The sequence below is a fragment of the Dromiciops gliroides genome, chromosome 5 (genome assembly GCF_019393635.1).
Source record: "Dromiciops gliroides isolate mDroGli1 chromosome 5, mDroGli1.pri, whole genome shotgun sequence".
Lineage (NCBI taxonomy): Eukaryota > Metazoa > Chordata > Mammalia > Microbiotheria > Microbiotheriidae > Dromiciops > Dromiciops gliroides.
The window spans coordinates 166,798,003-166,811,693 of NC_057865.1; the positions used below are offsets into that span (position 1 = coordinate 166,798,003).

General features: G+C 34.3%; 1 protein-coding gene across 1 annotated transcript in view; it reads left to right on the plus strand.

Annotated features, from left to right (window-relative positions):
• The window catches only part of USP6NL (USP6 N-terminal like), a 151,573-nt gene that overhangs the window by 112,340 nt on the left and 25,542 nt on the right, over nucleotides 1-13,691 (plus strand). The window contains 6 exon segments of the mRNA XM_043968596.1: nucleotides 2,192-2,301; nucleotides 3,170-3,218; nucleotides 6,979-7,099; nucleotides 10,121-10,215; nucleotides 11,380-11,445; nucleotides 11,528-11,627. Of these exon segments, the coding sequence (XP_043824531.1) occupies nucleotides 2,192-2,301; nucleotides 3,170-3,218; nucleotides 6,979-7,099; nucleotides 10,121-10,215; nucleotides 11,380-11,445; nucleotides 11,528-11,627 (541 nt within the window).

Here is a 13,691-nt window from a genome sequence, read left to right on the forward strand (position 1 = left end):
CTTAAAGTTTTTTTTAACCTACTCCTCTACAAAAGTTTTTTTTGTTTTCAACATTACTTCCCTTTTCTTCCCCTCTGAGCTCCCAAATTGGTATGCAACACTCCAGGCATTCCCTCTATAAAAAGGAATGCAAAGTAGCATATGCTGTTTTTCATTTGAGTTTCAAAATGAAAAAGTTTCTTCTCTTCAACCTTAAAATGTTTATCTAGATCATGTAGCCACTTGATTCCCAATCTGAGAAACAATTCTCAGGATTTCTCAGCCATCTATCCTTGTAAAAAATATTTATTAAGCACCTACTGTGTGCAATTAAATTGATTTTTTTAAAAAACTTAAATACAGAACTTTACATTTATGCCTACTAAATGTCATCTCTTTGATTTTTTCTTATATTAGCAAGATAATTTTGACTCTTTTAGCATATTTTTCTTTGATAACACTTCTGTTATTCATTACTTTAGCCATCCCTTCTAGCTTTGTATCCCTTGCAGATTTTATAAGTATGTAATCATTTAATCCATTGATAAAAATTATTTAACTGTGCAATGCTAAGGTAGTGATAATGGTCCAAAGTGTTTTGTGATACCTAAAGCAAAATATTATTTTGAGTTAATATTATCATATATTAATATCATTTGCATATGTAATTCTACCTAAAGCTCACATTTCTCCATCTTGTCCACAAGGATGACATTAAGGACTTTGTCAAATACTTGCTAAAATAAAAATACACCTTATCAACAGATTCCCATATGTACTAATCTAGCAATTCTATCTAAAAAAGAAATTAGGTTAATTTGCCACTGCTTATTCCCTGTCACTTCTATATCTGACTAATTCTCTTTCTTTCTCATGCTCATACTTGTACCCACTGATAATTTCCTTTTTTCCCAAATGTTTTCTCTGACCCCCATCATTTTCTACTTGTATTTTCTTTGTGTGTGTCATACTCTTCAGTAGAAAATAAGTTTCTTTATAGGTCTCATAGGTTCATAGCTTTAGAGGTGGAATGGAATATATAGAGGCCATCTGGTCCTCTCGTTTTATAGATGAGCAAACTGAATCTTAGGTTAAATGACTTGAACATTGTCACATAGCTTGCCAGTATCAGAGTTGGAATTTTAACCTAGTCCTGCTTCCTAATCCCAAACCCAAAACTTTGTCACTGGATCACCCCACCTCTTTCACTCTTGATTTTTGTATTTTTAGTACCTAGCACAGTACTCTTCATGTAGTGCATACCTAAATATTTGTTGAATTTTACTTATTTGTATTGCCTCCTCTGGCTGCTAAAATGAAATTATCAGCAAAGCTAGTAAAGCATTTATCAAGTGATCTACTTTTTTATTGGAATGGGTTTGTTTTTTGGTTTTGTTTTGCTTTTTGCAGATGTCAAGATTGTAGAAGTATCTCATCAATACTATATGCTGCCTTTTTGATATTTTGCCAGTTGATCTTAGGAAAGCATCATCCACGTCCTTTTCCTAGGCATCCTGTCATATGTCTTACAAAAAAAAATCAGCTTTCCCCCTTTCTCAAATGTTATCTCCTTCTTAACTTCTTTAGCCTTTTTTTTTTTAAAAACAAATACATCCTTCCATCATCAGGTTTATTTTGAGTCCCACCTTAATAAGTCTTGATGGTACCTTTACAATCATATTGATCTTCTTGTGTTAATATCACTTTCACTTTTTCCCCTATATTCTCTGGTTTGCTATGTACCTCGGTATCATAGGGTATAAATATCAGTTATGACCTAATTCCTTATTATTTTTGCCTGAGTATTACTCTGCATTGCCTCCATTATGGTGCTTTTCATGGCATACCTGTTGTACTTCATACTATATGGTTTTCATGGCATATGGTTTTATCAGAACCTTTTTTCCTCCCCCTCAGATTACAGTTTTTATTTACCAGATTGGTTTGAGAAATGGGGCAAACCCATTCTTTGTAGTCTTTATAGGTTATACATCATCTTTTGTATATGAGTTATCATAATAATAACCAAAAACCCTTTATCTACCTATTACCTAAGTGGTTAACAACTTAAGAAACTAATAGGTGCATCCATTAACAACAAATAACAAATTTTTGGATTAATACAAAAATTCATTTTATTGTTTCTTTTGAAATTTTTTAAACAGTGAAGACTTTTCATTAAAATTGGATAATTTTTCCTTTTCTTTTTCAGAAACTAAAACATCGAGCACGAGGTTGTTCACCTGATATAAGACAAATTGATCTTGATGTCAATCGCACATATAGGGACCATATTATGTTTAGAGACAGATATGGTGTGAAGTAAGTCAATATGACTACTGTGTAATTTAAGTTAGAATCTGTAAAAAAAAAATCTGTAAAAAGTAAGTTTTACTTTGAACCTCAAAGGGTCCCATGTAGCACTTAGTATTGGATAATGCTTTTTAATTTTCCACTTTGAGAACATTTATAGCCTTATCATTTGAAACTGAAACTTACTACTCTACTCATTAATTAATAAGAGATGAGTAAAAAATAATTTTGGATCTGAGAATTCTTATATATAGAACAGCTTTTTAGGATGAAATTACTTTTGAAATACCTTTTGAGGGCTGTGGTAATGCCATATATCTCTAAATTATCATGAAACTTTGCAGGCCTTGAGGCTAAAGAAAATTAGACTAAGTATAAAGAAAATTCTGAGACAAGAAAATAAAAATGATCATCTTCATAGGCTTAGTCCTCATAGTGTGTAACACTTGCTATTGTCAAATATGTAATTTCTATGAGATACAGCATACTATCTTCTCCCTCCCCCACAACAATCACACAACTTGGGTTCAGTTGGGTTCAAATAAATACCTATGGTACAGTTTGGCAAGGTTATGAAAGCACTCCTTCCAGTTTCTCTTGAAAGGTTCAATCATACTGAAGTAGTTTAAAGTATGATGGGGAAGGAGTTGCCAAAGATTACTGCAGAGATCCTTGTGTAAACTTGTCCTTCAGAATGTAACATATCTAATTTTATATAGTCCAATTTTGTACTTTGAACCCACTTATAAATATACAGTTTTACTTGATAGGGCTATATAAGAGGGAATCTTTTTCATAACAAATTAACTTTATTTTAAAAATTAAAACAGGTTCAATAATTAAATTGTATTTCATATAACTGTTCTTCTACCTCTAGGCAACAATCCTTATTCCATGTACTAGCTGCATATTCTATTTATAATACGGTAAGTTGTTCATTTTGTACACAGTACCATGTCTTATCTTTTTTTCTCTTGTTTTTTGAGAATTATTTAAGATTAAAATATTTCCAAATAAAGTTGGTCCTTAAAATCAAATCAGATTTCTCTTATGCCTCTCTTATTGTTTAATAGAATGTTTAAATAATGAAATTTTTAATCAGACCATACTGTTTGGTCATAATACCATTACATTTTACAGTTTTGAGAGTTGGAATTGATCCCTATTAAGTTTATCTTATTTCCTTCCAGAAAGAAATCTTGCTCATTTTTTTTAATTGTCTCAATTTTTCTTTCTTTCTTTCTTTCTTTCTTTTTGGTGAGGCAATTGGGGTTAAGTGACTTGCCCAGGGTCACACAGCTAGTAAGTGTCAAGTGTGTGCGGCCAGATTTGAACTCAGGTCCTCCTGACTCCAGGGCTGGTGCCCTATCCACTGTGCCACCTAGCTGCCCTGTCTCACATTTTAAAGAGTATCATGTTGTTGGTTGAAGATTAACAATGTAGGAATAAACTAAGAGGAAGGAAAAGAATTGTCATTTTAAAATATATGCATTCATGTCTTGGTATTGGAGTGAATTTTATTTAGAAAAGAAATTATATAGTTGGTGGATTTGCAGTTAAAAGTTTCAAAGAATTGTCTTTAAAGAGCAGTGTCTCATCTGAATATTGTTTAGGTGTTGTTCCTAATTAGTATTGTCAGTGCCAAGAGTATTGTGGTAAGAAGACTAAGATCCTACTTACATTACTATGTGGATCATTTTTTCTATCCCATAAAAGTATCCTTAATTCTAATCTACAAAATACATTGTATTGTGGCAAGTGTGACCAGGGAAAAATGTAAATGGATCATGAAAAAATAATTTCCCCTCTTAAAAAGATAATTCAGAAGTATGTACCCTTCCAATTTATGGTCAGTAATTCCTGCTTTGGGAAACTATACATTTAAGCAAATTGAGTATCTAAAGGTGACATTTCAATTTCGGTTTCTACTATTTACTCATGGTATCATTCAGTTTATAACTAGACTTTTATTTATCTCCATTGTGTTTACTTTAGTCCATTCAGAAAAGAAAACTGCTTCTAATTTTAACATGTATATTCTCCAAGCACTTGTGCTTTTTAATTGTGGAGGCATCATTGATGTGTCAATTGGTATTTCAGGTCTAAGAAAATTTTTAAAGCAAACTGATACATGTATTTAGTTTTAGGAAGGGATTTTTGCTTTAGTATTTTGATACAGTTCTTCTTCTGAGGCAAGTCCAGTTGACCACTTGCCATTTTATGTATTGAGATTATTGATTTCTATTTTTATTTATTCTTCAGACTTGGTTGCTTTTGATTTTTGCTTGCTTCATTTTTATAGATAACTTGTTTTTCAGAGAACTATTTTGATTTTCTGATTTCTAATTTTGGCTTATTCCGCAGAATCCAGCAGAAAGCACCCTGTACTAAGAGTGCTAAGTTCTGTGCTTGATCTGCTACTCTGTGACCTTAGGAAATTTCACTTATCTTCTCTGGTCCTAAGGTTGCTCATTTGCAAAGATGAGATTAAACAATATTCATGTCCCATGAAACCCTATGATTCTATGGTTTTATTTAAGACATTGGTGTAGTACTTGCCTTAAGTATTTGAAAGTTAGGAATCTGAAGTTCATGTGTACAGCACATATTCTTGGATCTGGGCATAGTGGTATTTGATATTGTCCATCCATAATTTGGAATCAAGAAATCTTCCCATGTTCTTGCTTCCAGAACAAGAGACTCCTAAATGTGGTCATCTCAGTCCCAACTATCACAAAACAAATCCTAGGATTTATGATATAATGAAAGGAGCACTTGGGATCACAGAACCTGAGTTCAAATCCTAGGCTTTGCTACTTATAACCAATGTAATCATGTATAATAATAACAAAAACAAAAACTCACTGTTATATGTAACTTTAAGGCTTGCAAAGTACTTGATGTGTATTATCTCATTTGATCCCACAATAACAGTTGAAAATAGGTGCCATTATTCCTAGTTTAGACAAGTAATTTAAACTCTTCAGGACTAAATTTCTTCATCTGTAAGATGAAAATGTTGGATTAGATGAACTCTACAATCTTTTCCCTCCCTAGGTTTGTGATCTTATAACGTAAGAAATGCATTCCACATAAAGAATAGCTGTACCTAAAGAGTTAATGGGAGAAGACTTTCTCCCAGTGATTATTTCACTCATTAAAATATTAGTCATATGGGGGCAGTTAGGTGGCACAGTGGATAAAGCACCGGCCCTGGATTCAGGAGGACCTGAGTTCAAATGTGACCTTAAACACTCAACACTTACTAGCCGTGTGACCCTGGGCAAGTCACTTAACCCTCATTGCCCTACAAATAATAATAATAATAATAGTCATATATGCAAATAAAAATGAAAGTCTGTTTGGTCTTTTGAAGTATCATGATCAGGTACTCCACAGTCCTTCATAGATTTTGAAATTCGCCTTTAACTAGCTTATGGGAATGCATGTAGACTTTTATTATGAAGGAGATTATAAATGAAATACCCCTCCTACTTTTCCCCATGCACACTTTTTTACATTTTTCTGTTCTTGGGCTAGGATGGAACTGACTAGTCTCTGAAATGGGAAGCTAGGATACTACTTGAACTTTTATCACTAAAGGGGTGACTACATGATTGATATAAAAACAATTGAGGAATGCTCACCAGAAGTATATAAATACTTGTTAACTGACTGGATTCAAGGAAATTGGCAACTAGGATAAATTTTAATGCTGCAGAGTAATAATTATGTCAGAAATTTCAAAGGAAAAGAAATATGAAATATTTATTATAAGAGAAAAAACAAGAACTGTGTTGAACAAATAGTAGAACTATTCATTTCAGGGTCATAAAGAATAAAATAGAAGCCACAGCTATATCTAGAGGACAAAATGGTGGGATAGTAAAACACGGAATGGTGGGGGGGGGGGTGGTGATAGAACATGAGGTAGTAGAAAGGGCATAGAATTCATATTCAAAGAACTTGGGTTTCCAGGGCCATTTACTAGCAATGACAATTTGAGTAAGTCATTTTAACCTTTGACCTCAGTTTAGTCATGTAAAATGAGGAGGCTAGACTCTGTTAGGGGCACCTCAGTTATGTGGTGTAGTAGATAAAGTGCTCCGCCAGGAGTCAGGAAGACTCTTTCTGAGTTTAAATCCAGCCTCAGGCACTATGACCCTGGGCAAGTTACTTAACCTTGTTTGCCTCAGTTTCCTCTTCTGAGCTAGAAAAGGAAATGTCAAACCACTCTAGTATCTCTGCAAAGAAAACCCCAGATAGGGTCATGAAGAGTTGAACGCAATTGAAAAACAACCACCACAAAATGAGAGGGTTGGACTATATAACCTCTAAAGTCCACTTCTTCTGTAAATTATTTGACCATATGAAATACATATAGACATATAGGACTGTACATTCTATACAGAGTATTGGATTTGTTTCCAAGTGTCATCCCACTCTATGTAATATCTGGTGAGACATCATAAACAAACATACAAATAAATAAATTTTCAGCAATAAAGTTGTACATGAAACAAACAAAGGTACCAAATAGCTTCCGGTCATAGCTAGTGTAGCATTTTATATTGTTCCAGAGATTTTGGATCAGACCTGTGAAAGTATGCATTTTCTCATAACATGATGTTCTTTGGTAAGAAATCCCTCAGGTATTTAACTTGATTTTGTTCACTTAACTTTCAGGAAGTTGGATACTGTCAGGGAATGAGCCAGATCACTGCTTTGCTCCTTATGTATATGAATGAAGAAGATGCCTTCTGGGCCTTGGTAAAGCTACTTTCAGGCCCCAAGTATGCCATGCATGGTAAGAAAAGCTTGTCATTTGCAATAAAAATGATGATATTAAAAACTTTTTCAAAACTTTGAAGACTCTTAGTAGCAGTAAGTGAAAGGTTTTTTTTAAATGAAACACTGAAAAAATTTCCAGGTAAAAATTGAAAAAAAAATTATTGAGAAGTTTACTTCTTTTTTAACTGGAATTTTGAGGATTAATTTTCTTCTGTGTTAAAAAAGAATAAAATTACATTTTTCCAAATATAAACTTATGCCATAAATCGATTCCTATACCCTTAATAAAAAGGCATGAAGAAATTTCAATTTCATTAATTTCTGGGTTGTTTAAAATTTCAGAGCTTAATAAGTAGGAATGGAGAAACAAGTTTGTAATGAGAAAACAGAAGCTTTCTAAGTTTTAGGAAATTACAGTATTGTTTAAAAAGATTATAATTGCGGGGGGGGGGCATCTAGGTGGCGCAGTGGATAAAGCGCCGGCCCTGGATTCAGGAGGATCTGAGTTCAAATCCAGCCTCAGACACTTGACACTTATTAGCTGTGTGACCCTGGGCAAGTCACTTAACCCTCACTGCTCAGCCAATAAAAAAATTTAAAAAATTTTTTAAATTCTTTTAAAAAGATTATAATTTTATTGGTTCATCTTATAGAGTTTATAGTATATTTTTTACTATGGAATAATAGTTTTAATAAAATTATGAAGTGAAAATTAGATGTTTTAAACTAAGGTTGGTACTTCAGTTAAGTATTGTTAGTGTTACCCTATAGGCTTAATTTTAATTTAAATTGACATTTAAATTTGACACAGTTTTTATGAAGTACTAGCAGTATGCCCTACTCTTTTCATTTTTAATATATGATTTGATTTATAAGCAATTTATTTCATTTTTTAAAAATAACCCTTTCCTTACATTTGTTAAACCATATACGGTCAGACAGATTTTGACCCACTTGGATTGTGATTTGTTTTTGGAAGTACATGTTATGTGTGGCATAATTTCTTTTCCCCCATGGTTCATATGGGTCATAGCAGATTTAAAAATTTTATTTCACTGCCAGTTGCTTCCAAATGGATCCTTTGAACATTAAAAACACTTCTTGAAATAAGAAATTAAATTCTGGTGAAGATAGATTCATCCCATGAAACTTCTAAGGCAGATAAATTAACATTAAATATAAATAATTTGATATTTTGTTATAAATTTCTATTTCCTTTGATGTAAAATACCATACCTTTCTTTACATTACCCCAGTGTCTTCCAGTGGCTTAGGAGAAATAATCTCTATTTGTTGAAATGTGAAACTTTTTTAGTTGAAAGAAGACTTAGCTGCTAATATCAGTTTATAGCAAAGTTTGTAAATACAGGAAAATATTTATCTAATCTTGAACTAAAAATTGACATTTAAACTTTATACTATCGTGTGTGTGTCTTTATATAATATATGTGTGTGTAATGTATATAAACACACACTGTTGTTTAGTTTCAATCATTTCTGACTTTTTGTGACCCCATTTGGGGTTTTCTTGGCAAAGACACTGAAGTGATTTGCCAATTCCTTCTCCAGCTCATTTTACAGATGAGGAAACTGAGGCAAATAGGGTTAAGTGACTTGTCCAGATTCACACAACTATTTAGTGTCTGAGGCTGGATTTGAACTCACAAAGATCAGTCTTGTTGCCTGCCTCCCTGTTGCCTCTTTCCTTATACTGAATTCTATGACATAAATACCAAGCTTGACTCCATGGAAAAGATATGAGAAGAATCCTCTCCTTTTTATAGGCAAAATATCATAAGAGCAATATATTGTGAATTTTAAATCCACAATTTTTGGTGGGGGGGCAGGCAATGAGGGTTAAGTGACTTGCCCAGGGTCACACAGCTAGTAATTTTCAAGTGTCTGACACTGGATTTGAACTCGGGTCCTCCTGAATCCAGGGCCAGTGTTCTATCCACTGCACCACCTAGCTGCCCCCTGAATAGTTTATAACTTGTATCATGTCAGAGGCCATCTAAGTTACATAGTATAAATAATTTTCTTAAAATACAGTGACTTTACTTTTTTTTTATTTGACAAAACATAAATTTTAGAAAACCTGTCTAATTACAGCTCATAAAAAAACAATGGAAATCAAACTTCAGTTATAGTCATTTAATAAGTAGAAATGTGGGGGGCAGCTAGGTGGTGCAGTGGATAAACACTGGCCCTGGATTCAGGAGGACCTGAGTTCAAATCCAGCCTCAGACACTTGATACTTACTACCTATGTGACCCTGAGCAAGTCACTTAACCCTCATTGCCTCCCCCCACACACAAAATAGAAATGTGATTTTGGAAAGCTAATATTATTTTTTCTTTTATATGAACTTATTCAAGTTTCCTATTATAACATTTATATTAAGATGATGTCAGGTTAGGATTGGACCACCCTCAAGGAAAAAGCTGGGTGAAATTTCTTATATACAGCCTGACATTTTCACAAAGCACTAAATGCCTACTTCAGCTTTTGGTGACTGCTCTGCATTCCTTCCTTCCTTCCTTCCTCTCTTTTTCCACTCTGACAAATAGCCTTTTAATTTTATAATATGTAAGAAGCCATTTCTCCTTTATCTTCTGACAGAGAGTATTTCCTGGCCCTGTCTTAAAAGGTAATCTAAGGGTGATCTCACACACACACACACAATCTTTAATAAATAGATAATGGACGGTAAAAGTACTGTTAAAATTTCATTATCGGGGGCAGCTAAGTAGCACAGTGGATAAAGCACTGGCCCTGGATTCAGGGGGACCTGAGTTCAAATTCGACCTCAGACACTTGACACTTGCTAGCTGTGTGACCCTGGGCAAGTCACCTAACCCTCATTGCCCCACCAAAAAAAATTCATTACCATCATTTGCACACTTTCTTTTCTAGATGGCCAGAGAATCTATACACTACCAATTGTTTTCATTTTAGCTATTTTATTATATACTGTATTTCAAAACTGTTCTTTTCCTTTCTTGTAATAAAATAACTTTCTTTTGCTATGTCCTAGGCTTTTTTGTCCAAGGTTTTCCCAAGCTTCTGAGGTTTCAGGACCACCATGAAAAAATACTGAAGAAATTTCTATCTAAACTTAAGCAACACTTGGTATGTAAAAGTGATTTAAAAAAATTCAGCTAAAGAAATAAAGACCAGCTTTTGATTCTACTGTTTTTACTTTTTTTATTCTTATAGTAAGCAGTTTAAAAATCACAATTTATTGCAGCATATTGGATTTCAAAATTTGGGTTTTGACACGTCAAGATAATCTGACCAATAATATAAGTAATAATATATGAGATTTGTTGTGCTTTGTAGTTGGAAGGAAGATATTTCTTGTTTAACCTGACTTTAAAAAATGTTGCTTTTCCTAAGTATATGTGATCTCTCTCTCTCTCTCTCTCTCTCTCTCTCTCTCTCTCTCACACACACACACACACACACACACACACACACACACACATATACACACACACTCTCTCACCCCAGTAGATTTTGAAGTCTTTGGGATGGGGGGGGGTCGTGGAGCAGTTTCCAAACATATATTTTTCTTTTTCTTTCTTTTTTTTTTTCATGGCAGTGAGGGTTAAGTGACTTGGCCAGGGTCACACAGCTAGTGTCAAGTGTCTGAGGCCGGATTTGAACTCACATCCTTCTGAATCCAGGGCCGGTGCTTTATCCACTGAGCCCCCTAGCTGCCCCTCCAAACATATATTAAGTGTCAATCAGCCTGGATCTCATAGTACCCAAGTATACAATAATTATATACCATGAGATCAGTAAAGACAGTGTAAAATATTATAATATTTTAATGAGAAAAGAATTTAGTGCTAGAGGGACTTTAGAGGCCATCTGGTCCATCTCTCTCATTTTATAGAGGGGAAATGAAATCTCTTTTTTAAAGTTACTTTAAGTAGTAAGTGACAGAGGCAAAAATTGGATTTCTGCCTGTTTTTCCACTGGACAGTTTAGAGATGGGGAAAAGACCAGAACAGGAAAAAATCAAATTAAAACATCATGAAGAAAGGCTATAATGAGATGGCAGAAGATTTAGCATGGCCTAGATTTCTTCGCTATCTCTAACGTGTCTAACATATCTCTAGCTTGTAATGCTTTGTTTTTATAGTCTGATTCCTACATGCTATAAATGAGATCAAATGAAATCACCTATATAAATTGCTTTATAAAGTTTAAAGACCTTTATAAATGTCAGTTATCATTATCATCTTAAGTCATGTTTGTGTGTTGTATTTGGTGTTGTTGTTTTTCCAGGATTCTCAAGAAATCTACACAAGTTTTTATACAATGAAGTGGTTCTTTCAGTGTTTCCTTGATCGAGTAAGTATTTTTTATTTACTGAACTTGAACATGAAATTATAAAGTAGAATCAATAATTGACTTAAAAAAAACTTTATTGCAGACTCCCTTTACGCTAAACCTCAGGATATGGGATATTTACATATTTGAAGGAGAACGAGTTCTTACTGCCATGTCTTACACAATCCTGAAGCTACACAGAAGTAAGAAACTATTTTTACTGCAAACACCCTATAGAAGTTGATGTTGTCTTTAAATATCTCACATTCCTTATTCCCTCTGTATTTAATTTTTAATGGTTTTTAGAACTACCAAAAACAAATGAACAAAGTGCTACCATTTGACTATTTTTTTTCCTTTGGGGTTATCTCATGAAGCCATTCTATAGAGACTATAAATCTGATGTTAGAGTCATGACATTTTAATGACCTTTTACCCTTTCCTCTAGTCTGCCTTTGACTTGCCTTCTCTTAATGACAGGTGTGAAGTATGTATATCAAATCTGTGTGGAGCCTAAGAGTGGCACCGATGCCAGCTTTCTCTCTAGACTCTCTCTCTTTTCCAGCTATGGTTAGCTCACTCCTCCACCTATAATCTACTTCAGCAGTTTGGATGGGTCCAGAGAACGGTGACCACACAGCCTTTCAGGCTTCTAGGGGTAATCCTGGTGTGTTCAACACTGTAGCTTCTTAGCCTACTCCAATGTGTTTCTCATTTTCATACTTCAGTCACAATGACAGCATTAACTTTCAGATGTAAGGTAATTACTAAATGACAAGGTAAAAATAGGAATAATAATATATCATTTACTCAATAGAAGGCAAAGATATAAATCATCAAAATATCACAGCTCTTCCATAAACCTAGGCCTCATCTGCAATATGCTTTAAAATGCAATATACTCCAATAGTAATATGGTTTATTGTCTTAACATTCTAGGAAGATATTGTCTATTTTCCTCCTAGTCTGGGGTTCATTGCTCTGAGCACTAGAAGGGAAAAGGAACAGGAAATGTAGAGCTTAGACATGAAAAAGCCAAAAGAGGTTAATTTTCTGATATTTTCTCCAAGAAAACGATCATAGACAGGGGTGTGCTGGCCTCAACTCCTACCAAACTGATTGTTAAATTTTCATTGAGCATTACATTTTGGAAACTGGCAAATGCTACAGATATGAGCCTGATTTATTGTTTTATTAATAAGTCTAAATCTAGATTTAAGAAAGTGATGGAGAAATGTAAATAATGCAAATTAAATTTAAATTTCCCCCCAGTAGAGCCTGTTTTTCCACCATTGATCACCACACCTTTAATCATAATCCAAGTTCTAACTTTCTTTCCTTTTAGGTGTCCCTTTGAGCAAGAACCAAGAAGAGATTCTATCGATGATTGTATGCAAATACTAAACAAGGTTTTTAAATCTTTAGCAGAAGGCTTCAAAATACTCCCTAAAATTAGGGAATTAGTGAATTAAAAAATATTTTATTAAGTACTTTATGTTAAGCACTGTGGTAAGTGCTATAGAGGAATACAAATAAAAAATCTCAGAAATTCCTCCTCAAGTGGCTTATGCTCTAGGGCAGACATAATCTTGTAAAATATATAACATAAAAATGAAAGTTCAGCTAAAGGGTATGTGGAAAGGTGGGAAGCCCCAAAGGTTCAGTGGTTCAAGTGCATGGCATGACATGGGGGAGGTGACGGTGACAAGAGACTGTAGGCCCTAAAAATGGGGCCTGGAGACTCTGAGGAGACAGCGGCAGGACAGATATTAAGGCCTGGTGATCCTACATCATTTCATAACAAAGCCCTATGAGCCCTACGAGCAGTCAGGCAACTTGGGTGAAGGAGGAGTCAAGAAGAAAGAGTGTCCCCCTGGCTGCAGGTCTTCCCATCACACAGCCATCTAGCTTGGTTCTGGGCTGGCCCGGTGTCAAAGGAGGGAGCAGCACTGCCGTGTTCACTGTAAAATGAGAATGTGAGAGTTTCTATTAAAAATTAGGACTCTTACACGTCTTTCAAACCTGAAATCAGGACCCTATCCTTCTGTGGAAACCTTCACCAGATACAGTATTTAGCGTTTGTACCTTGTGATTTAACAGTGATTGTATAATTGCATTTTTCCTAGTTGTTTAGATCTCCCTCTTAGGCTATTGTGAGAAACTGATATGTAAAGGCTGTCCCAAAAGTCTCAGTGCAGTTTTAAGCTTGAGTGTGAAAGACATAATTTTCTGCTCCTTTCTCTAAGAATAGGATCATAGACAGGGGT